This window comes from Fundulus heteroclitus, chromosome 20, assembly GCF_011125445.2.
Source record: "Fundulus heteroclitus isolate FHET01 chromosome 20, MU-UCD_Fhet_4.1, whole genome shotgun sequence".
Classification (NCBI taxonomy): Eukaryota; Metazoa; Chordata; class Actinopteri; order Cyprinodontiformes; family Fundulidae; genus Fundulus; species Fundulus heteroclitus.
This window is the reverse complement of record NC_046380.1, coordinates 7,645,559-7,672,132: the sequence shown is the minus strand read 5'-3', so window position 1 is coordinate 7,672,132 and position 26,574 is coordinate 7,645,559. Positions and strand designations below refer to the sequence as shown.

The 26,574-nt window shown below is 40.3% G+C and overlaps 1 protein-coding gene across 1 annotated transcript; it reads left to right on the top strand.

Moving 5' to 3' along the window:
• Window positions 1-25,551, top strand: smarcd1 (SWI/SNF related, matrix associated, actin dependent regulator of chromatin, subfamily d, member 1). The gene is made up of 13 exons (XM_012853348.3): window positions 1-235; window positions 6,094-6,272; window positions 10,464-10,506; window positions 10,849-10,971; window positions 11,351-11,473; window positions 11,719-11,835; window positions 13,076-13,177; window positions 13,282-13,443; window positions 13,919-14,016; window positions 16,996-17,131; window positions 20,228-20,350; window positions 21,729-21,830; window positions 24,151-25,551. The coding sequence occupies exons 1-13, from the start codon at window positions 50-52 to the stop codon at window positions 24,202-24,204; spliced, it is 1,548 nt and encodes a 515-aa protein (XP_012708802.1). The 5' UTR covers window positions 1-49; the 3' UTR covers window positions 24,205-25,551.
• The last annotated feature ends 1,023 nt before the right edge of the window (window positions 25,552-26,574 follow it).

Genomic DNA, 26,574 nt, shown 5'->3' with positions numbered 1-26,574 from the left:
CTCTCGCGGTAGCTGCGCTCCTGCACCGGCGGCGATATTCAGGGAGGAGATGGCGGCCAGAGGGGGGTTTCAGTCGGCACCGACTGCTGCAGGCGGCGGAGCGATGGGACCCGGGCCACCGGTACCGGGCGCAGCGCCAGGCATGGGGCCAGGGACTCCCTCTGGAAGGATGGGACCGGCGTCAGGTGCACAGAACCACATGTACCGCTCTCCGATGCCCGGGCCTGGGTACCCGGTGAGTTATCGCTCCATCGGTCCGCTAGAACAAAGCCACTCCACCGCTGCTTTGTCACAAGTGGCTAACATTAGCCTCCGGCGCAGCGTTAACTCTCCACTAACTTACAAACCTTGTCCGTTTTTGGCGCAAACTCCGAGCCGCGGCCGAAGTTTCCACTTTTAATTTGTTTTCACGGCGGTTCGCTAACATTAAAGCTAGCTTGAGTCCCAGCTGGCACCTAGCTTTAGCATGCTAACGATGCTAACTAACGCTGCTAACGGCGCTTCGGTCAGTTTTTCTCCATTCTCGCTCGGCGCTTTGGCACAAAGAGGGAGCTCAAGAAGTGGGGAAATATATGCGGATAGTTACTTTAAGCGTTTAAACCTCTTGCTTTGATGGTGGCTCCGTTTTGCGGCACGCAGAAGTCATGATGTAAAGACCACTTTTGAATTAAATCTCTTCGAATTTAGTACCTTTGAAAACCAGATCCCCGAGAAAAAAAAAGTTTGTACGGGAGTAAAATAAAAAGTATAATATTTTTTCTTCACTTAATATAAACCGTCGATGCCCTTTTGCTCCAATATTTTATGTGTGGATGACTTTTTGGTTTATGCTCGTTTTCTTTAGCCAGAAGTGAATGGGTCCGTTAGGTTTGTTAAAACTTTAACATTAGTTCTGGGCTCAATAATGAAAGAAAGTTGAAGTCTGGACTTTTTTTTTTTTTTTTTGCAAGACGTTTTTCTTTTGCAACAAACCTTTTTTTCTCTTTAGCAAATAAAATGCAACAAAATCTATCTGGCTGGTATTTCTCTAATGTCGTGATTATTTATCAGAGATAAATAATCTGAATGTAAAAATATTCTTCGTCGTCTAAATATCGTCCGAAAACAAATCCAGTTTTTATATAAGATGTGTTGTGGTGCAAACTTAACTTCAGACTATTATAATATGTGCATTGCATTTGACACCTGAGGTCAGTTCTCTTATTTTCTGCCTGGGTTTCCATGTCATACGTGTAAATAAACCATTATGTGCTCGTAGACTTCACCATTGCACGTCAATTTATCTGTCTTAGTAATCAAGCACTTCTAAGAATCATAGTGACAAGTAATCAAGCAGGATAACATTTGTTTAAATGTTGCGTTTCAGCCGTTTTCCATTGGTTGTGGTTCTGATCTCCAGATATTTGGACCAGTGGATTTGATTTGTCTTTGCTTAAAAACTTGATTGTATGACCTACACTGTAATTAAAGTTTTTAAAGTGTTTTGCAACCTTAATTTTAAGGTGGGGATTTAAGGTTTGGAGGCCAAACATACAAGTTAGTAAAAATGATCACTCTATGAATACAACAGAACTGCCAAAAATCAAAATTACGATATGTTTTAACCATAGAACTGCTATTTAATTTAGACTTTTCTCTGCATTAACCACAAGCAACAAAGACGGCCTGTAGATAAAGAAGTTTGTAAACGAGGACTATTTAATACAAGAAATTTTAACTGTTATTAATCAGAATATTGTTATTCAAGAGAATGGCTTTTAATTACTTCAATTGAACTGTTTTTTTATTAATCAGAATATTATTCAAGAGAACAGCTTGTCGAGTCGGACATCAATCCTTGTTGAACATAAAGTGAAACTAACAAGTAATTCTATGTATTAAAATTTTCACCAATACTTGATGCTATGGTGAGATTCCTGTAAGTTTCTGGTAAAAAAAAAAAGTATGATTATATAAACAATAAAACAAAACAAGATTAGATTATCTCTCCACTGCAACTGTCTTCCATGTGGAGTTAAACCCACTTTAAACATTTTACCGACACCTAAAGGACGTTTCTGATCCATTAATTGTTACATAGCCAAAAATTGCAGGCCTCTGTGATTCGGAAACTGTGTCTCTTTTTTAAAATTACGGTTGTATTGCAAATGCGATTAATTGTCCAGCCCTAATCAGGGTGTGTTTTTAAAATAAGATAGTCGTGACGAACGTGTTTTCTCTCAGCTGACGTGTGCGTCCTTTCAGCTGCTCCCATATTCAGGTTATTATAACTTACACCCAGACCTGGCAGAGTTTTTTACGCCCGATGCCCCGCCTGAAGCAACCAGGATTCAAAGATGGCGGCCAGGCCCACCGTTAAAGCTGACGATGCGCATTTCTTATTAATATGGTGCCAGGGATCAGTTCGTACTTTATCATGCATGCCCGGCGTCTTATCTTTGCACACAAGTTTTAAATCAAACCCTCATGGTCACGTTGGATAACTTCTTTCCGTCCTGCCCTCCTTCGTGTTTTGTTAACAGGGCCGGGCCGGCGTTGTTTTGTCGCCCCCGAAGCTATCGTGCTGCTTAGTATTGTGCAAATAGCCGTGATTAAAATTATAAATCCTCCATCACGGGTTTGCAGTGGCTGAAGCGCTTTGAGAATGCTGCCAGTGTGGAGCAGAATTTAGAGAAAAGGATGCTACGAGTTTTTTTTTTCCCCTCTCTCTCTCTCTCTAGTGTCCTTGGCTGCTTTCACTCACACAGGCAGCCTTTCATAGCCCAGTCAAAAAAAAAAAAAAAAAAAAGAAGATAATTCTTGTTCTGAATGCTGCACATCGCTAGTTGTTCTCAGGCGATGCAAGGTCAAACTGATGCGCAGCGTAAAAAGCACCAAATGAAAGACATGCAGTCTCCCTCTGCCTACTCCTACGGGCTGCGTGGAAAAGGCAGAGCCACTCTTTCCTGCCTTCCAGCTCAGTTTGAGCAAAGGTGTGCTTGGCGTTCATCTGTCCCGTTTACTGGAGGGGGGGGTGAAAAAAAAGCTCGTGGCTTACCTGCTCCTCTCGCCTGCACCCATGCAGTCAAACACGAGAAGTCGTCTGTTTGAGTTTCTAGCGCATGGCCTGGTGAGTTGACTCTGCGTGAAACGGATTTGCTTGTCTGTGGAGACCTATATGCACCAAAACGCAATTATTTAATGGTCTGAGTTGGGTTTATTCTATTATTTTTCACTAATATGCTGTATTAACATTGAATTTTCTAAAATCTAGAGTTTGTGCCTCTTTTTTTTTTTTGTTAGAAGATATAGCGCTTGTGTTGTTGCCACGTGTGCAGTTACTGACTATAACACTGTTTCTTTTTTTCTTTTTTTTTTGCTAAAAAGAATTAATAGTAAAGTTTTAATTGGCTTTTGTCCTCAGACCTTTAAAAACACTCGGACGTAATACTTGGTGCTTTGCAGCCTTGGCAGAAACGTTTTCATCTGAATTATATTGGTTAGAACTTGCAGGCATAATTAACTTTTTTTTTTTTACTGGGATGTTGAAACGTAAGTTAATAACATTTTCTGTCAAGAGGAACTGAAATGTGACTTTTCTGTCATTTCTGACCAGATCAGTGAAACGTCGTCGTCTAGATGCTGCAGCTGAGGATAAAATATATAATTTTGTTGTATAGATAATAAAGTGGCATCATTAGAGGTTGAGGGATAAATCGCCAAAACTGTTTTTTGGTTTTTTTTCAGCATTATTTGCTGGAGGACAACATGATGGTAATTAGCTTCTGATTACTTTCTGTTTCCAAAGCGGTTAAGTGAAAATGTTTGTTTTATTTTGACGTTTATTTTGTTTCATTGGACCAAAACTGTCTGAAAATGGCTTATTTTGTATGATGGGAAAGTATTTTTTTTATTGGAATAACAATAGAGGCTGTGCTGCATTTACAGGGCAATGATTATTACCGATTGCTGACTCGGTACTTAATATTTCTGTTATAGTCGGCAGGTTTTTGCTTTAACTATCACTTTGCATCGCCGCAGCATTAGACAACAACGTGGCTCTAACGATTTTCTGCTGCTAATGTTTACCAGCCTGCCTGTAGTTGGCAGCTACACATTCAACGTCTGTCTGTGTTTTAAAGATTTGAAGGTATTGACTGACAGGCTGGTTTAAGCAGATTTCTAAATGAACATGTGGGCCTGATGAGAGATCACAGAACACGAGGTTTGTCCAAGCAGCTAAAGGCAGCAGAGCACACAGATCAAACGGTGATCAAACGTTCCTGGTGGTTTTGGCAAAGCACCGGTTTCTTGTTTGCCGATTGCAAACAACACTAGGAAGAAGTAAAGAAACATGGATGACAATCCTGCACGTTAATTTTTGAAAAATCTATATTGAGAAAATGACGTTAAAACGGAGTCGTTGTGCATTGGGGTTTTAAATCGATTAGCCTTCTGTTTTATTTCCAAAAATCTGTTAAATAAAAATAAAAAAGGCGGAAAGAGGACACGGAGGCAGAGAGAGAAGACGGGGGTCAGATGGAGGCAGACGTCTCTCTGTGGCAACCCTGAAAGGAAGAAGTCATAATAAGACGAGAGAAATGTCTTAAAAGTAAAAAAGAAAAACCTTAACGTTATCCAGATATTTTAACACATCCTTTTTAATTAATTTAACCAAGTTGGTAAACTGTTTTTTACTGGTTTGATTTGCATCTAAATGTTTATTTTCCCCCCTCCTATAAGAAGCTTTTACTGTTCATTGTCATTTCAAACTGTTTAATAAATGCAACTGGAAAAAAAAAACAAAATATACCAACAATCAGCTCCCGGTATCTCTCTTTTCCATTGGCTGTAGGGTTGATAATCAGCCCAGACTAACCGACGGCGCCCTGATTTAACTCACTGACAGATCTGCATCTTTTCTCTTCTCACACTATCAGGTTTTTAGAACGTCTGCAGACTTTCCCCAACTCCATACAGTGAGTGAAGCCCAGCAACAAAATGTCCTTGGCTATTCTGGGCGTTTTCTCTTTTTTGTTTTTTCTTAAAAAGTGTCCATTTGGTATAAATTCTTCTTAGCAAAGATTAAAGGTGATATACTTCATTTGGCCCCAACTAAATCACTTCACTAAATATCCTTTTCTTTAGCAGAAATATTAGAAGAACCAAGTCGGGTCCTTCACTTAAAATAATTACTTGGAACAATAGTGCTTTAATTATTCAGCTTTAATGTTCAGTCACATTTTTTTACACCCTGGTGAAACTGTTTCAGTAAAAGAAGCAAAGTGAGAATAAATGAGGCCCTCAAATCTGCACTCTTAGCAAAAAAGCGGAGGCCGCGTCAGTCTACTAGCCAAGGTATGACAAAAGGAATAAAGAAAGCTAGGGCTGAACAATTAATCGCATTTTCAATATAATCGCGATTTAAAAAAAAAACACAATTTTTGAGTCTGCAATTTTTGGCTATGTAACAATTAGGGAATTAGACACGTCCATTAGGTGTTGGTAAAATGTTTAAAGTGGGTTTGCCTCCACATGGAAGGGAAGACAGTTGCAGCAGTGAGATAATCTAATTTTATTACTTGTTTTAGAATTTATATAATCATACATAGCATTAAGTTCTGGTCAATCAGTTTAATACATAGACTTGCTTGTTGGTTGCACTTTATGTTCAACAAGGATTGATGTCCAAATCAACTAAAAGCTGTTCTCTTGAATAATATTCTGATCAATAGAAACATTATAAGTTCATATTTAAAATAGTCCTTGTTTACAAACGTCTTTATTTAGACGCCATTTTTGTTGCTTGTGGTTAATGCAGAGAAAAGTCAAAATTGCAATTTTGGTTGAAACATATTGTAGGCAGAACGCAATCATTTCTGCTCTGAGTTTAGATGCTGCGGGTCTTTTAGCAACTAATCCACACGGCGAGGAAACAAAATGATTTGCTGTTTGTATATATTTTAAAACACATGATAAATTAAACTGGGGGGAAAAAATCGCATGAAATCGCAATATTAAGAAAAAAAATCGCAATTAGATTATTTTCCAAAATCGTTCAGCCCTAAAGAAAGCGTTTTTTAATCAATACTTGTTGGCGTGTTTTCTCTGCAGAGACCGGGCATGCCTCCATCCAGCCGTATGACCCCACAGGGGCCCGCCATGGGCCCGCCGGGATACGGCAGCAGCCCGGTGTCCCGTCCGGGGATGCCCGGCGTGATGGACCCGTCTCGGAAAAGGCCGGCCCCTCAGCAGATTCAGCAAGTTCAGCAGCAGCAGAACCGGAACCAGCAGTGAGTTCTTCAGCTTATCATCAAGAGGTCGATACTCAAAGCCGAAGCTTAATTATGTGCGTTGGAGCGTTGATTTTTTATGAGCAAAACCTTCAAATTGTGTGGAAACAAAAAAAAAAAACAAGTGGTACCAGCAGAGCCGAGCCTGTTGGTGCAATCGGTCACTGTTTGACGACTTATTCAGCTGAAAAGCCATTACCCATCGAATGGCAACAGAGAAAGATGATCAATATTAGGTGCCTCTCATGTCTCACAGGGTTGTTGTTAATTTAACAGGAAACTGAAGGATAATCCAACCTTTAGAAATCCGGTTTGATGGATGAACAGTAAATCTAATTCAGATGTTTGAGAAATGGCCAAAAGTGTGTGTTGGACAGTGTCAGCATATTTAATGGAATATGTAAAACCGTTTTTAATTGGCTTGTTTAGACCGCAGCACATAAGCAGTGATCAATAACGAAAGGAATTAGCAAAATGAACACTTGTTCTATTTAAACTGTTTAAGCCACACCTTACAGCTTGTTTTCAGTCAGGCTAGAGCTGGGCGACATGGACCAAAAGTTACTATATTTTTAGGCTGAATGTCGATATACGATATTTATCACGATATGTTTTTCTCTTCATAAAGTAATTATAAGAAGTAATCTCTTGAATCAAAGCTTTATCCAAACTGTCTGACGGGCACGTTTCTGAACAAACAGCCGTAGATGAATATGAGAAACAGCTGAAAAATAACCTGCTGGAAAACATAAAAGTATAATTTTAATGCAGCATAGACCACCTCGATATAAACAATATAGTCTCATCTTATTGCTTTAAAAAAAATCTTGATATATTTAAAATCTTGATATATTGCCCAGCCCTAAGTCAGATGTTTGTCTTTCAGACAACTTTCTTTAATCACTAATCAATGTCAGAAATCAGGGTAAATATACCTGATATATTTTATTTAGAGGAAAATTTTGTGTATCTCATCTCTATTTATGTTCAAATGATTTAATTGAACTGGAACAAAAAATGTAATGTTTATCAATTACTTTTTTATGTAGTACTTGGTTGAAGAATTTCTTAAATTGATTATTTTTTATTATGTGGTAATTTTCCGTCCGTCCGTCCGTTGTCTTCCGCTTATCCGGGGTCGGGTCGCGGGGGTAGCAGCTTCAGTAGGGAGGCCCAGACGTCCCTCTCCCCAGCCACTTGGGCCAGCTCCTCAGGAGGAATCCCAAGGCGTTCCCAGGCCAGCCGGGAGACATAGTCCCTCCAGCGTGTCCTGGGTCTTCCCCTGGGTCTCCTCCCGGTGGGACGTGCCCGGAACACCTCACCAGGGAGGCGTCCAGGAGGCATCCTGACCAGATGCCCGAGCCACCTCAACTGGCTCCTCTCGACGTGGAGGAGCAGCGGCTCTACTCTGAGTCCTCCCCGGATGACTGAGCTCCTCACCCTATCTCTAAGGGAGAGCCCAGACACACTACGGAGAAAACTCATTTCAGCCGCTTGTATCCGGGATCTCGTTCTTTCGGTCACGACCCAAAGCTCGTGACCATAGATGAGGGTAGGAACGTAGATCGACCGGTAAATCGAGAGCTTCGCCTTTTGGGTCAGCTCTCTCTTCACCACAACGGATCGGTACAGCGCCCGCTTCACAGCAGACGCTGCACCAATCCGCCTGTCGATCTCCCGCTCCATCTTCCCCTCATTCGTGAACAAGACCCCAAGATACTTGAACTCCTCCACTAGGGGCAGGACATCCTCCCCAACCCGGAGAAGGCACTCTACCCTTTTCCGGTTCAAGACCATGGTCTCGGATTTGGAGGCACTGATCTTCATCCCGGCCGCTTCGCACTCGGCTGCGAACCGCTCCAGTGAGAGCTGTAGATCACGCCCTGATGAAGCCAATAGGACCACGTCATCCGCGAATAGCAGAGACGCAATCCTAAGGCCACCAAAGCGGATCCCCTCAACACCTTGGCTGCGCCTAGAAATTCTGTCCATAAAAGTTATGAACAGAATCGGTGACAAAGGGCAACCTTGGCAGAGTCCAACTCTCACCGGAAACGAGTCCGACTTACTGCCGGCAATGCGGACCAGACTCTGACACCGGTCGTACAGAGACCTGACAGCCCTTATTAAAGGGTCCGGTACTCCATACTCCCGGAGTACCCCCCACAGGATCCCCCGGGGGACACGGTCGAATGCCTTCTCCAGATCCACAAAGCACATGTAGACTGGTTGGGCAAACTCCCATGCCCCCTCAAGAATCCTGCTGAGGGTGTAGAGCTGGTCCAGTGTTCCACGGCCAGGACGAAAACCACACTGCTCTTCCTGAATCCGAGATTCGACTATCCGACGGACCCTCCTTTCCAGAACCCCTGAATAGACCTTACCAGGGAGGCTTAAGAGTGTGATTCCTCTGTAGTTGGAACACACCCTCCGGTCCCCCTTTTTAAATAGGGGGACCACCACCCCAGTCTGCCAATCCAGGGGAACTGCCCCCGATGTCCACGCAATGTTGCAGAGCCGCGTTAACCAACACAGCCCCACAACATCCAGAGCCTTAAGGTACTCAGGGCGAATCTCATCCACCCCCGGAGCCTTGCCACCGAGGAGCTTTTTAACAACCTCGGCAACCTCAGCACCAGAGATGGGAGAACCCGACCCAGAGTCCTCAGGCTCTGCTTCCTCAATGGAAGACGTGTTGGTGGGATTAAGGAGGTCTTCGAAGTATTCCGCCCACCGACGCACGACGTCCCGAGTCGAGGTCAGCAGCACACCACCCCCACTGTAAACAGTATTGGTGCTGCACTGCTTCCCCCTCCTGAGACGCCGGATGGTGGACCAGAATCGCTTCGAAGCCGTACGGAAGTCTTTCTCCATGGCCTCTCCGAACTCTTCCCACGCCCGAGTTTTTGCCTCGGCGACCAGCCGAGCCGCCTGCCGCTTCGACTGCCGGTACACATCAGCTGCTTCCGGAGTCCCACAGGCCAAAAAAGCCCGGTAGGACTCCTTCTTCAGCTTGACGGCTTCCCTCACCGCTGGTGTCCACCAGCGGGTTCGAGGGTTGCCGCCACGACATGCACCGACAACCTTGCGGCCACAGCTCCGACTAGCCGCCTCAGCAATAGAGGCGTGGAACATGGTCCATTCAGACTCAATGTCCCCCGCCTCCCTCGGGACGTGTTTAAAGTTCTCCCGGAGGTGGGAGTTAAAGCTCCGCCTCACAGGGGACTCCGCCAGACGTTCCCAGCAAACCCTCACAGTACGTTTGGGCCTGCCCGGTCGGACCGGCTTCCTCCCCCGCCATCGGAGCCAACTCACCACCAGGTAGTGGTCGGTGGAGAGCTCCGCCCCTCTCTTCACCCGAGTGTCCAAGACATGCGGCCGCAGGTCAGATGAAACGACAACAAAGTCGATCATTGAACTGCGACCTAGGGTGTCCTGGTGCCAAGAGCACATATGGACACCCTTATGCTTGAACATGGTGTTTGTGATGGACAATCCATGACGAGCACAGAAGTCCAACAACAAAACACCACTCGGGTTCAGATCAGGTGGGCCATTCCTCCCAATTTTCTGAAACTGATTTATTTAATATTTGTTAAATGTGTGTTAAATTTGTTAATTGTCTGAAATAAATTCATTCATTCATTCATCAACGATTCAGTCACTTTATACCGTGCTTTTAGCAAAGCTCTGCTAGATTATTGCGATCCACTTCATGCTGGGATCACTCGGGAGGCGTTTTCATGCCTTCAGCTCATTCAGAGCGCCGCTCCCCGTCTTTTAACCGTTTCACCCAAACAAGAACGCGTCTCACCTTTCCTCTCTTCTTCACTAGCTGCCAATATGCCAGATGATTGATTTTTAAAATCCTTCTCTGGGCTTTTAGATGCGTATGTTTCTCTTAGATCGGCTGACCCATTGGACCAGAAACCAAGCCGCAGCTCCAGAGAGATCAGGCCTTTTCAGCCGTGGCTCCAAAATTAAGGAGCGAGTTGCCTGTAAATATTATGACAAGCTGTTGCTCTTGTTGTTTTTAAGCCTCTCTTAAAATCACATTGATTTTCAGCGGCTTTTACACGCAACGGCACAAAAGTTCTCTGAATAAAATGGATTTTCTTTATGGTGAGAGATCTGAGATTCGGACTAGATGACGCTTATATCCATGTTTTTAAATTATTCATTGTTTTCCAGCACAAAGAAGAAGAAGATGGCTGATAAAATTCTACCTCAGAGGGTGAGTATTTCTGAATAAATCTCGACAAACTATGAACTTTTCCCAACTGAACTGTTACCACCTGTACATGTTCTGTACACTGGACGTCGTTGTTAAAATGTGAACTTTCAATCTTAGGGTTTGTTTTAAACTTACTCCATGCATGTCGATTAAACCTGGTGCTGTACCACAAATACAGATTTTGTTCTTTGTCTGCTGACAAAAAGTTATTTATATTGAATTTTCTTGCTAAATTGGTTTTTGTTTAAAGCAAATGGGTAGAAATTGCATCAAATTAGATTCAAAGCAGATTCTTCTGCTGTGTGCTGCTGTTAACTAATGTCCCCGTTTGTCCGGTTCTAGATCAGAGAACTGGTCCCGGAGTCTCAGGCTTACATGGACCTTCTGGCTTTTGAGAGGAAGCTGGATCAGACCATCATGCGCAAAAGGCTCGACATTCAGGAGGCCCTTAAAAGGCCCATAAAGGTATTTTTCTGTTAGACTTCCTCGCCTTATTCAGGTCCCTAATGATCTGATAACTGGTCGTCTTTGCGCTGCTTTTAAGGTATTCGGTTAATTATTTGGCATCCAAGTTCTCACAAAATCTTTTTCTGGTTTTAGCTAAAGTGGGACTTTGTTTATGACCTTTGTGGGAGCAGTTTAGATATCGTTCATACAAAAGAAAATGTTAGCGGCGTTGTAGTTTAGACCTGGACATACGGTTTTGTTTTTAGTTATTAAGCTAATTGTTCATGTTTTTTTTGGCCATTATTTAACACAAAAAAACTACAAATCAAATGTGCAAACATAAAGTTGATAATTTTGTTGCATGAGTTTAAAGATTCTTGTGACTGGTTATTCGCAGCAAAAGAGAAAGCTTCGGATTTTCATATCCAACACGTTCAACCCTGCGAAGCCTGACGCTGAGGATGGAGAGGGCACCGTTGCATCATGGGAGCTACGTGTTGAAGGGCGGCTACTAGAAGATGTAAGCTGTTATATTTTTGCCGTTACCCTTAATTTCTAATTTTATGCTGGCGAGAATTAAGTTACGAAATCGTTGGTAATCTTATGAGTGATGGGACAGTCAACTCTGACCCAGTATTATTATTATTATTATTAGATGACCTTTTATGTATGTAAGTTGTAAAACTTTCACTGCAAGAAACACAATAAAATACAAGTAAAAAAAATAAAAATAAAACATGTAAATTTGTACGATCCTGTTTGCAGACCGCTGTGTCCAAGTATGAAGCTACCAAGCAAAAAAGAAAGTTCTCCTCCTTCTTCAAGTCCCTTGTGATCGAATTAGACAAAGACCTTTACGGGCCGGATAATCACCTGGTGGAGGTAAGAAGAGGGTTCCTTTCATTCCCTCGTCTGCTTCTGTCTTTCCAGCATTTTTTCTTCTGTTCTTCTTATTATTATTATTATTATTATTAAGTGGGTCAGACAGCTGCAGCTGATCCAGAACGCTGCTGCCCGCGTCCTCACTAAGACTAAGAAAGTAGAGAACATCACCCCAGTTCTAAAGTCCTTCCTCTGGCTCCATGTATCTCAGAGAATAGACTTTAAAATACTTCTGTTAGTCTATAAATCCCTGAATGGCTTAGCACCTAAATACATCACAGACTTGTTATCAGTGTATCAACCCTCCAGACCACTCAGGTCTTCTGGCTCCAGCCTGCTCTGCAGAACCAGAACCAGACATGGAGAAGCAGCATTTAGCTCCTATGCTCCACTGATCTGGAACAAACTTCCAGAAAACTGTAAAAGCCTGAGTTCCTTTAAATCAAGATTAAAAATATTTTAGAATTGCCTTCGACTGTTCTAGTTAAACTGTTTTACTGAAACATCATTAGTTCCACTTTGCAGTCCAACTAGGGCTGGACGATATAGAAAAAAAGCATATCAATAAAACAGAAAATCATATTGATCGATATCGATAATTATCACAAAAATTCAAAATATACATTTTAAGTGCAGCCCTGGCCATTTTATGCTGTTGCTTGATGACCTATTTTTAAAATAAATGAATTCAAACACAACCCTTTATTCAACCAACTTTTTACAAAAACTGTAAGTGTTAAAAAAGAAAAAAAAGAACATGTGCTCCCTGAACTGTTTGAAGGCTCAAGGCAAGGCAAATTTATTTATATAGCACAATTCAGTACAGAGACAATCCAAAGTGCTTTACATGATTGGCTGGGAGGATGTAATGACTGTAGTATTAACCTACACGATAGGCTAGAATGCACTGTTCTTTTATTGAACTTTTTATTGACCCCTGTTTTTTTTATATTGAACTATACGTCTATCGATCGATATTTATCGTTATTGAATTATCACCCAAATTTTAATATTTGCTTTTAGTTTCTATTTTCTCACGTTTTGTTTTATTTCTACATTTTATTCCAACTTGCTTTCATTCCGTTTTTATTTTCCTATATTTTAATCATGTAAAGCACTTTGCGTTGTCTTTGTACTGACATGTACTCTACAAATAAATTTGCCTTACCTATTTAATTGTGTTTAAATGACCTTTTATGGTTGTAAAGAAGTCCTAAACCAGTTCTGTGTGTCTTCCTAGTGGCACAGGACTGCCACCACCCAGGAGACCGATGGTTTCCAGGTGAAGAGGCCAGGTGATGTGGGCGTTCGTTGCACCGTCCTGCTCATGCTTGATTACCAGGTAAATTTAAAGGGCTTTGTTTCGCTTCGCCGGTGATCCTCAGATATCTTGGTGGAATTGGTTGGTTTTGCCCTAAACGACGGCCCATTTTTGTCGTCTTTCAGCCCCCTCAGTTCAAGCTGGACCCCCGACTGGCCCGCATGTTGGGCATCCACACTCAGACCAGACCCGTCATCATCCAGGCCTTGTGGCAATACGTCAAGACACACAAGCTCCAAGATCCGCACGAGCGCGAGTTCATTAACTGTGACAAATACCTCCAGCAAGTGAGTAGATGCCTTTTACATTAATTGTGTTTAATCAAAAGTGCTTTTAATGCATCCTGTAGGAGCCGCAGTCATGAGCATGAAACCGCAGCCGGACCTTACGGCTGAAAAGATGGACGGCCTCCGAGTGCATCTGGTTCATTTCTTCTCTGGTTGTTTACAGTCTAGCTGTCCCTCCGTGTCCTTGTATGGCGCTGGTTCGTTCTTGGTGTCTGTCTGCTTTCCCAGGAATTTGGTCAGAAGTTATTTTTGCCAAGATAAACCGGTTGCTAAAGATGTTGCATTCCTTTTTTAAAGTGTGAAATATTGTGTTTAAATAAATACTTTTGCTTCTGTTGCAACTAAAACGGTGAGGCCGTTTTTTCTTTTCGCAGCAGGAGGGACCGCAAAGCTGCCGTTGTAGGAAAAAAGTGGGAAGCGTATGTGGAAAAGTTTGGAGTAACTGGAGTTTTGATTTATTTTATTTTATTTCCAGATTTTTGAAACCCAGCGAATGAAGTTTTCGGAAATCCCACAGCGCCTGCATGCTCTGCTGATGCCTCCAGAGCCCATCATCATCAACCATGTGATCAGGTACGGGGTTTCCTCCAGGATCCTTTTAAGCCGGGGGGGGGGGGGGGTGGATGACATCGTCTGACATCGTCTAATTTGCATAGTTCATACATTTGTGAGCCAGGCTGAAGGAGAGCTTCTGCCAAGACAGAAAAACATCAATAAAAATAGTGATTAAGTGTGTTTGGAAGAAAAAAAATTGCTTTACAAAATGATTTATGAATTTTGAATTTTAATACATCCCCTGAATTAGGGCTGGGCGATAAATCGATTTATTTATTGATTAATTTACAATTCTTTAAGATTTCATTTTTGGAAAATCTGGATTTTATTTTGCCAATACACTCATTGGGTTTCCATGAAGAGAACAGCATGTGATGCTGAATATATGTTTAGGCAAATGTATTGTGAAAATATTGTTAAGTAGAAACTTTTTTTTACCATAATACGAGGTTCTTCATTTACTTATTTACTTTTTTTTTTTTTTAACTTAGTTTGAAGTTCACAAGTGCAGTGAAGCCTGTTCTTAGCTCAATGTGTAATACCACTAGCAGCAAATGTTTTGTTATATTTTCATTGTTTATAATGGCACGGCTGCCATCTTGTTTTACAAGCATGTTTCACAGCTTGTTTTTAGTTGCACTTTGAATTCAGGTCAACTCCCTGACGAAATGCATAAAAAGCAAGGTTTTAAAATAATTTCTTTAATTTCTTTTTATGAAACAAAAAGGAGGAAAAAAATCGATTAATCTGATTTGGTATGATAAAATCGGAGATTTCTTTTTTAATCCATATCGCCCAGCCCTACCCTGAATACATACTAAATAAAACAAACGGGACCAAAAAGGCAGATATTAGAGGCACACAAAGTGAATAAGTGATTGAAGCTGTGTGTGAATCAAATTCAGGGAATTATTTTGGTTTCAGTTCGATTTAAAAACAATTTCAGAGACAATAAAAGACGACTTAAAAACTATTTTTACGTGACGATGCGGCTGTGGTGTGCCTGTGAGACAACGCTGAGGGAAGTAGGAACGATCGTGGCAGCTCTCGCTTTACTTTCGGTAAAGTTGCCATTAAAACAAAAAAGTCGCTTTATTGAAAGAAAATTGCTAAAAAAGTCTGAAAAGTCACTAAATGTAGCAACAAAGATGCTAAATGGACAACACTGGACTGTTTCTAGGTTTCAGCGCACCGCTAGCAGCTTCACAGCAAGACAGGAAGGAGCAGGCGGCGTTGTTTTTTCAAAATAAAGTGCGTTTTACCATTTCATGATATTTAAATTCATTTCAAAATCGTATTACAGTTAGTATAAGTGTGCAAATATAGCCTATACATAGTAGAAGGTAAATATATCTCATATGATATACTTTGTTTTACCATATATTTTAAAAAAAACTTCATTCTGGAGATGTGGCAGCTTTTATTTTTGCCGTGGCGGTGCACCGCGATCAATGAAATGCAGCGGAAACCCTGAGGAATCTAGAATCTAGCTCTGATCTGTGACTACAGCTAAATCTGCCGGGGTAGGCGGTGTTTCCTTGCTGCTGCTGCTGCAGGTTTTCCCTACAGAACACGAGCCAAACAAACAAAATATGGCAGCATTTCACAGTTTCTCTTCTGTCTGACACAAACATGCTGAACAGCTGCTGAGTTCTGTGTGTGTGCGAAGAAAGAAAACAAACCTGTTTTCCTGCAGTTATGCTGCCTGTTCAAGCTTCAAGACATCTTTATCGCACCTCCTAGTTTTAAGTTAATAGATCTCTACATTAAAACACCCACATAAGGACATAAAAACTCATAACAAAGATAAAGATTGTCAGATAATTAAATAATTCAGCTAAAGAAACTTAATGGTATTTGATCATCTGATGTCGATATGTTGGTATTACTAGAGATGGCTTGGGCTGCACAATAGTAGGATAACATGAGTTTGCAATATTAATGTTAAATGCCGTGGTTAAGTCACATTAAAATGTTCAATAGAAGAAAAGTTTTCCTTTTTTATATTCTAGCCCATCATGTAGGTTAATACTGGTCTTTACATCCTCCCAACCAATCACAAATGCAGACCAAGGAACGCTCCGTCACCAAGCTCCACCCCCTTTTAAAGAGTTCACAAACTTGCAGTTTTGATAAAGAGTTAATTTAATATTGGACTGAGTTTAAATTCAGTGTTTGTGTCTTCTGTATCTAACAATAGGTAATTAAGCAGCAGCATAAAACGGCCAGGGCTGCACTAAAAGTAAATGTTTAGAATTTGTTGATAGTTATCCATATCAATCAATATGATTTTTATTTTATCAATATTCTTTTCTTTTATATCGTCCAGCCCTATCTATATCCACGTTTTAAATCAGCCAACACAGCTGCACATCTCCTTAAATCTGAGTATAACCGTGCGGTGTTATTTTTCTTGATGGTCCCCATGCTATACAGTCTCTCTTATTTTTTTGTTTATGCATATATTTTTTTTTACTTTTGTGTCTATCTTGTATTTTCCTGCCACTTCGCAGCCGGCACACCTGAATTTCCCCGCTGTGGGGACCATAAAGGCTATTTTTATTCTGTTCTATAATCAGTAAAAGCTTCGACCATCGAGGGCTGTGAGTCCATCCGTCTGAGAAAATAGATCTTGGGCATGTAGAACATGAATGCGTGGCCCTGGGAGTAAAAAAAAAGCCGACCAAATCTTACATCCAAGCAGCGGTTTGGGGTTGTGATTGTTTATGTATTGATGCTGCGCTCACAGCTGTGGCTCAATTTATTGTGCAGCTCGAGAGATGCTTTGAATTTGCTTGTTTTGTCCAGACACCATTACAATAAATGTAGAAAATCGATGCATTGATAATGTGGGAGGGTTTGGGTGAAGATGCAAAGGAAAATCTGTTTATGTGCTGGTTAGAAAGGATGAAATCCAGACTTGCTGGGTTCGTCTTGTTCACCAGATGTGCTGTGTAACCACATGCTGTCTAACCCTGATGCCCTGTTATTTACCAGCGTGGATCCCAATGATCAGAAGAAGACGGCGTGCTATGACATCGATGTGGAGGTGGATGACACGCTGAAGACCCAGATGAACTCATTCCTGCTCTCCACAGCCAGCCAGCAGGAAATTGCAGGATTGGATAACAAGGTACCAGCCGTCTAGCAGCGTTTCAGGGGGAGTTTTCACACTTTGGACTCTGTCGGGTGTTTTTCTGAAAGCTTTGTGTCAACACTGGGATTAGTGTCTTCTAAAGGACCTTTTAAAGTGTTTGTTTTCTTTTAAATATTGTCTCTGGTCTTAGGACTAGAGACGGGAATCCACAGAGAATCTGCTTCTAAGGTTTCAGAACTCCTTGTTTTTATGTGATTTTTGTTTAAAAAAAAAAAAAAAATTTCCCATATTTTTCAGAGTATAAGTCGCAGTTTTTTAATACTTTTGGTCGATCCTGCGGCTTATATCAAATTTAAATGGTAATATGAACCTACAGCCAAAGGAAGGGTGCTCTAGGCTTGTGAAAACTATCCTGCTCCTGTCCCACTTAAAAATCAACTGAAACATCAACTTATAGGTAACACGTTTATATGTTTTATATGTTTATATGTTTATACATATGTTTATATGTTTATACACGTTTATATGTTTCGCTGTTTCAGTCTGCATTCACACAGTGCAGCTCGAAGGGCCCAGACTGAGACAGAACCTGTTTTTGGGCTGTCTATGAAGCTAATAGCAGCTAGCGCTAGCTTACAGCTCCGTTATCCGGGCGGGTTAAATCTTCTCTGATGCACGTCACTACCCGATCTGTATCGCAATTCTGCGCAAGCTGAATAACTTCGGGGTCGACCAAAAAAAGAATGTAATTGCGGTACTGAAAAAACTTATTTCTAGGGCTGAACGATTTTGGAAAATAATCTAATTGCGATTTTTTTTTTTTCTTCATATTGCGATTTAATGTGATTTTTTTTTTTTTTTTCCCCATTTTAATTTATCATGTCTTTTTAAACATATACAAACAACAAATCAATTTGTTTCCTCGCTGTGCAGATTAGTTGCTAAAACACCCACAGCATCTAAACTCGGTGCAGAAATGATTGAGTTCTTACTACGATATATTTCAACCAAAATTGCAATTTTGACTTTTCTCTGCATTAACCACAAGCAACAAAAATGGCCTCTAAATAAAAATGTTTGTAAACAAAGACTATTTAAAACAAGAACTTTTAATGTTTCTATTAATCAGAATATTATTCAATAGAACAGCTTTTAATTGATTTGGACATCAATCCTTGTTGAACATAAAGTGCAACCAACAAACAAGTCTGTGTGTTAAACTGATTGACCTGTACTTAATGCTATGTATGATTATATAAACTCTAAAACAAGTAATACAATTAGATGATCTCACTGCTGCAACTGTCTTCCCTTCCATGTGGAGGTAAACCCACTTTAAACATTTTACCTACACCTAATAGACGTGTCTAATTCCTTGATTGTTACATAGCCAAAAATTGCAGACTCTGCGATTTGGAAAATGCGTTTTTTTTAAATCGCGATTATATTGAAAATGCGATTAATTGTTCAGCCCTACTTATTTCTATACTTAAATTATTAAAGAATGCTAAACTATATCGTATGGAAAACATTGAAGACTTTTCTGGAAGAAATTGATGCATTTTTGGGGGTAATTTTGACAATGCTGCTGGATAAAACCTCTCTGGTTAAGAGTTGCTAACCACATTCCTCCTTCCAGGCTTGTTCAAATGTCTGGTTGTGGATGCTGCTATAATTTAATAAGTTAATTTTTTCGGATTTTGTGAAATAAATTTAGTCTGGTGCAATTTTTTTTTTTTTGCTCTTTATGACACATTTCAATCCACATGATTGAAAGTGAAGCGAATTAAACATTTTTCACCTTCAGTTGAGCTTACCGTCAGTTCTCTGCTGGTTTCTGAAGCGTCCCTACTGAGACCAGCTCTGCTGCACATCTGCATGTTCACTTTTCTGTCTGCTGGCAGCGTTTCTCCTGCTAGCCGTCTTTACCTTGACGGTGAGGCCTGTAATCACAGTGATAAGCCGCAGAGCTGTCCCGCTGAAAGACGTCCCTCTGGGTAGTCTTTGTTCCCAGACAGCGTTAACGGTTTAAACATCCAGGGAAGTCTTTTACTGTTTAAAGGGCATCGCCGCTGATGTTTTTAAATTTTTTAAATGACTTCAAGTTAGACGAGGATTGCTGATGTGCGCTGCGTTCCTGTGGGGCTCGGCATCAGACGCTTGTCTGACTTTTCTCTGTATCTGCAGGATGTTTCACCAACCTTCCCAGGGCTTTTAGCTGCGTCTGTTTTTAGGATACATCTCGACAGATAGACAACTAATGGTGTTTATAACCCCAAAAAGCTGACTTTGTCTGGATTTATTTATATATTTTACAGTTTTCTCCACTGGTGGGTCAACGTCAGGGTTAATAAATTCCAAAAAATGTGATGAAATGCTGTTTAGTGATTAAACATCAGAAATATTTATGCCGCTGCCGTCACAAAGAAGCCTTTTCTTTAAGTTTTTTAGACGTAATATTTGTGTTTGTGGGTCTATGGTTACCGACATGCAGTCACAGCTAAAATGTTGCTTAGAAAAGACTCCAAATAAACTCTAACTAGTCTTTTTTTTTTTCTGTTGTTGCCCCTTTTTATATTGTGGTCACAATAACATTTGAAGTCCACATCACCTCAGCACTAATCTGTTGGCATACTGTCATCACCTTCAGACCACAGGAACAGTTCAGGACTATTTATAGAAGTTTTCTCACATTACAGGAAATAAAATCCCAGAAATATTCACTCCTATTAACTCCAGCACATTCCATGCTGGGCCTTTTAAAATATAATCCAAAGATTACACTTTTTTTTTCAGGATGCATGAAGGGAAAACAAATATGCTTTTGTTCACATGAGCTCTTAAGCTGAAATGTAAAAGTGCATTATGGATGAGAGTAATAACAACCACTCTAAGAGATTTAATAATCTAGGTTTAAAAAAAAAAAAGCCCAGAACATTTTCCTCTTCAAGGGCGTTCACGGTGGAGCGTTTGTGGATGAGGAATATTTTAACAGGCAATGATTGACGGCGCTCCTGTCCTTTTTTTAGATAATCAGTGCTTCTGATAGGCCGTTTTGATTAGCCTGATCAAATATGTACATTTATGATTGGCCCCAAAGTGATGAAGCCTCTGCTGTCAAATTCCTCTCAGATCCACGAAACTATCGAGACCATCAACCAACTGAAAACCCAAAGGGAGTTCATGCTGAGCTTCGCCAGGGACCCTCAGGGCTTTATCAACGACTGGCTTCAGTCCCAGTGCAGGGACTTCAAGGTGAGTTTGTCTGCCGCAACCTCGGGGCGGCTCTCTTATCTCTGGTCCACCGCTACAGCAAACACCGCCTCCTTTTTAGCTACAAAAACCCCTCTCTACCGTTATTTTCCACAGACGATGTGACATGAGATTGAATTCTGGAAAATATCTCTCACTCCCGACGTTTCAAGCATAGATATTGGTTATAATGTCTGTTTTTTTTTTAGGGGGGAGGGTGTTACGATGAGTCTGGGCTGAATAAGCCCTTCTGTGTGATTCAGGATGAATTCCCTTAGGGATGAAAAAGATGAAAACGCAGCACTGACACTTTCTGCACAGAAAACACTCTTAAAACATCCGAATGCATCACAAAAAGTGGCATGACTCATCGTTTCTCACCAATTACTGCCATTTTGTTTCTCTCAACAAAACAGCCTGCGTATTTATTGGTCTTCAGACGTTTATTTCACTATTTCTGTATCAAACGGTCTCATCTCTGTCTTTTTTGTTTGCTTTTGTCGTTTTTTTTTAAGGCAGAAATGAAATTTGTCTTTTCCGTGATTAGATAATAAATTCACGAAGCATCTTGAAGGGTTCAGAGGAAAAACCTAATTTAAAATGACAATCCGCTAGAGTACTGTATTGTAGTAATAAAAGGCCACATACGTTTATATTCCAGTTTTCATATGTCCAGATATTTACAAGATAATTGTTTGTTTGTGTAGTGGAGCAGGGCCTGTCTTAAAACAGGCTCGTCTTAAATGCTTTTAATTGTTTGTTTTTTTTCTGGTTTTCTTTTTTTTTCTTTGCTTTTATTGAACTCACTAGTTTCACTTGTGTATTTTATCAGCATTTCATTGATCTTGTTATATTATTTTCACTGTAGCACTTTCAGATTTTCTCCAAGTTTAAAGTCTATTATAAATAAAGTGCATTTTTTATTAGTTTATTTCTGTCTCTCGCACATAATTTGCTCTAAGCTGTAAAAATCTAGATTTTTAGCTCGTCGTCTGTGTGGCTGAGTTGAAATCTGAACCCGTAACGTCGATCACGTGTGAAGGGACTGAAATCTCTGCTGCTCAAAGGGTTGTAGTTTCCCTTGAACATGCTCACTGTTTGCTCTCAGGTGAAAGATTACCTGCTTCAGTCCAGTGTTTTTTATAACGTATGTAAACCAAAATATTTTTTTCTAATAAGGAAGTAGAAGGGGGCATTCTTATAGGGTAGTATAGACTCGTATTTTTGCTCAGTTAAATAATAAAGAAGGAAACTAACACCCACCCCTCCCCAGGTTTCAAACTGATTTCTTGCTCGGCTGTCCGGCCCCCCCAACAGAGACCAGTTCCTGTTGAGATGGAGTCAGGTTCACTAATGTTTTCTTTCTTTTTTTTTTTTACAGACCATGACGGATGTTGTGGGAAACCCAGAAGAGGAGCGGAGAGCAGAGTTTTACTATCAGCCGTGGGCTCAGGAGGCCGTGTGTCGCTACTTCTACTCCAAGGTAACTTTTTTTTTTTACTCTTCTTTGCCTGTTTTTGTCTTTATTTCCTTCAGCTCTTGCCGTAAATGCTCTAAAGGTATATAGCCTCGTAATATGTTTAAAAAAAAAAACATTTGATCATGATAAAATAAGGTTATATACACAAAGCCTCCACCTTGATAGTGTTTGATGGTTGTCTTTAACCCAAAAAAGAATTCGCTCTGAGGCGCAATTAACAAATATTAAACAGACGTGGCGACGTCTCGCGACAGTATCACAGAGCTATCATATTGCCGGTTTGCTTAAATAATAAATCACTTGTAAATAATACCGGACTGAGCCTGACTCTCTGCAATGCCTCGCAGTAAAGCGGCAGCTCAGCGTGATCAAAGATTAACCGTTATTGATTAAATAAACCGATCTACAGCAACTCTAAGAGCCGCATATCAGAATATTTACTCACGTCAGTCAACTCTGCGTCACATCTGAGCCTCGGCAGGTTTAGCGACTGGATTCCCAGAGACATTGCAGGCTTTTCCCTCTAGGATTCATATTTATTTTGTTTTTTTCTCACTGAATCTTGGAACATTCTTCATTGTTTCACTGGAAGATGCTAATAGCCGTTAGCCGCTTCCTTGTTTTGACCCCTGCTGCACATGCTCAGTACGTACTTTCATTAAAATCGTAAATAAACACGAAAGGCTTTATTTACTAACAAATTGTGCAAAAACAAAGCATAAAACACCAAAATAACTACTAATACGCTTACCTGACTCCGCCAGATAGATTTGCTCCGCATATCCATCTGGAAACCTTCCGTTGAAGTAATTTTGGGAAGGGGCGAAAATACTGGTTAGCTGATTGGCCTATGTTGGTGATAGACGGGCCAAATAAACCAATCAGATTCGTCGTCGCTCTGTTACGAGCGACGACGAAAACACAACCACAAGCCAAGCTACTCTTGCTGCTGCAGGTAAAGGCTCGTTAGCTCAGCAGAGAAATACTCTGTAATTCCGATAAAACTTGCTCGATAGCCACGCTAACGCTAGTTTCATCGGCTGAAGCCGCCATGTTCTTTAGACTGAACTGACGCGCTTCCCGTTGCGTCACACCTCAACCCGCCTCAAAGCCAACGCTGATTGGACGTTCGTTTGGTGAACGGCTCCAAATTTTCTTTAACGGAGGGTAGCCAGACTGATCTGCGAGTGAAACCTTAAAAGCTCGCGAGATCAGGATGGTCTCACGAGGCTACTAATACGCCAGCAGGACGTGATAATCTTTCATAAACTCAATCTGATATGCAACCAGAGTGAGCTACAGACATTAATTTTTTTAAAACAAAGTCAAACAACGTGGATATCACAACTTTACATGAGATTGTTCTTCTTTTTTTTGTGAGACTACAACCCCACCCCCCACCCCCATAAACACATTAATTTGCTTAATTTCATCTTTTTAATTGCGTAATGAAAGCCTCCTTTCTAAGTGTACCAGCATAATTAGTTTGTTGAATTATTTTGGTCTTGGTTCCATCATCTTTATGCGCATCGTCTCCTCCGCTTGTACAGGTTGTCCGTAATGAGCAACAATCCTAAACTGTTTTTGAGGTTATCTAAAGGAAAAGAATGTGATCTATGGGAAAAGTTGGTACCTTTTCACATATAAAAATTAGAGCTGTGATCCTGCGATCGCGATAATGTTGGTGAATACTGAGATTATGAAATCAGTCACTTGTTACGTGTTGAGCATCCAACCGGCTAAATATTACATTCCCTTGTGATGTGAATATTGCACACTGATTTTTGGCTGATCATATATTGCCAATATGTTGTGCATGGTTAATAATTCAACCAGACATACATTTTTGACATCAGGGCAAAAACCTCCAGTGTGATTTAATGGTAAATTAAAATTTGTAAAACAAATCTGAAAGGCGGTCTGAATCTCATCTGGTCTCTGTTGTGCCAATGTTCTCCTTAGGGCTGGACGGTATGTACCAGACATAATATCTCCATGTTTTTCTTTGCATAAAAGAATTATAAAAAGACCTCTCTGAATCAAGGCTTTGTCCCAGATGTCTCACAGGCACATTTCTTAACAAGCAGCTGTAGATTAATATGAGAAACAACTGAATAACATACTAGAATACATAAATGTATAATTTATTTTAATTTATTATAAATAAATAATTATTTTATGCAACATAGACCCTCTCTATATAAACAGTGTAGTCTCATCTTATCTTTTTTTTATTATTATCTAATTTTATTGCCTAGCCCTATCTTTTTCTGCTTTTTTTAATGCTGTCTACTGATCATATTGTCTAAAAAACACATTTCAGGTCCAGCAGCGGCGACAGGAGCTGGAGCAGGCGCTTGGAATCAGGAACACTTGAAGAGGTTTCCCCCACGAAAGGATGAAGATGGCCTGAGTTGTGCTGGTGGAGTTGATTAAAGTGTGTGTGTGTGTGTGTGTGTGTGTGTGTGTGTGTGTGTGTGTGTGTGTGTGTGTGTGTAGGGTGTTTCAAACTGAAGTCCTCAAATTAAAAAAAAAAAACCCTATGAGAGAATGGATATCAAACGACTTTACTGTTAAATAAAATGTCTTTTCTTTTTTTCATGCAGATTGACAACAGTTAGGTTGTTTTCTGCTTTAGGTTTCATGTAAAGCTTTTTCTTTTCAGACTACGTTTCTTTCTGCTGCTTGGTTAGCTTAAAGACATTCCTTTCTTTTCAGTACACTGACACAAATGCAGAGAGATGACGGGTTGTCCTTGGAAACTTTAAACGTAACATTTGCCTGGAACAAGATGTTGAGCCCACTGTTTCTCTTGTTATCATGTATTGAAATTTAAAAACGGCATTTTACGCTCCTGACCAGCCTTCAGGTGCTTGACAGTGGAGGTAAATATTGATTGTGGTTGTGTTTGTGATCAGTTCGGCTTCTTTGCTGCATATTGACTTGGATTTAGCTGTGTTGGTTTATTTCGACGGCCCCTCAGTCTGTATGTGTGACATTTTACAGATCATTGAATCATGACAGATCTTTTTTTTTTTTTTATGTTTCCTTTTGATATGAAGTTTAGTCCTTATTTCTTTCTTTTTTTTTGTTGCTGTTGCCATTAGTGATCCTTGTTTTGTATTTCATCCATACTTGTCTTGTTAGATAGTTCAGATAATCTTGAAAGTAGCTAGTATGGTTACCTCTAGTCTATATAGTTTTGTAAATACTGAGCAAAAATAAAAACTTCAGATGGATATGAAGTTAGCCTCTATCTTGTCTTAAGTTTTTTGTCTACTCTGATTGTTGCCACAGTATTTATATTAATGGGCCTGACTGTCGGTGCAGTGGTTTGGCTCTTCATTGTTCACCAGGCCCTCACATTTAATGAACCATTTAAATTGGGGTAAGTTCAGACTTATTAAGCCTTATTAAGTTTTATATCTTTTATTAACGGTAAGAGAAACTGGCAGAGGCCGATAAGAAGTGCTTCTTTGTACAATGGCAAAAAGTCTGGTCTGGTCGTTTCCCTGTCCCAGGTTAAAGATCAGGAAGAGTTTTGACTTGTACGTTTTGTTTAATTGAGAGAATACACTAATGTGGGTTTGGACTGGTATGTGAGTTGGAGAACCTCCTGAGATGTAAAACACTGAGTGGACTGTAGAGTTATGTGAATCTGCTAATGTTTTTCATGGACCAAACCTATTTTCTGTATGTCCCTATGTTATAATAAAGGATATGTTAAAAAAAAAAAAAAAAAAAAAGGCTGTGTGTTTGAGTTTTTATTTCCTTTATTTTTATTTTTAGCTGAATAAATCTTAGTTCTCAAATAATCCTGTCAAGTATAGTTTATTTAAGTTTGGTTAAAAAGTTTTCTAGCTTAAGAAACCCAGCCGATTTGTATGGAGCAACCACTGGGCCAATTGTATCCTCTATAGGAGAACATGCTGGCAGCAGCAGGTCAGCTGATGCCGTCCTCCAGGACGGTATGACTGCTAAACAGAACACCAAGTCAGATGTAGCTACCATAAAGAGGGGGAAAAAAATTGTGCAAAATTGGAGAGTAGTAGGAGAATGTAGCAGAGTAAGGGAAAGTGGTCATTATGTCCCTCAGCAGCCTAAGATTTTAGCAACATAACTACAGAGATAACCCAGGATAACCAGATGCACTAAGATTTGCTAAGAAGGACTGTTTTAAGCCTGTCAGTAAGGAAGGAGGTAATAAAAGAAGCCTGTATGCTCCCTCCCACAGCTAGTTGTGTCTAGGAACCCTGAGACGTCCCTTACCGGCACTAAGAACCCTTTAGGTATCCCACAATCCTTTGCGTGACACGACATATCAGCCACTGAGCTATATTATACACTGGAGTGCTAATCGCCCGCTGTTAGAACGAGTCGCTCTGAAGCCACCAGCCGCCATATTGGTATTCCCCATTTTCTTCCAGTAACTAGGGAATATGTGCGCTACAGCATCGAATGATGAGGATTTTCTCATGTTCAGGGGGGCTGAAAACTTTTAAAATGTCAAATGCCATATACTTTTATGTTATGTTCTAAAACTATCAAGTAATGAGAAAGTCATGGGCTGAAATATTTTGCATTTTATTTATTTAAATATATATATATATATATATAACATTTAAAAATATATAAATATACAAAAACATATATTTACATATATGTATACATATATACATATACACATATATATATATTTATATATTTAATATGAATAACGTAAAATATTTCAGCACCTAATTTCCTA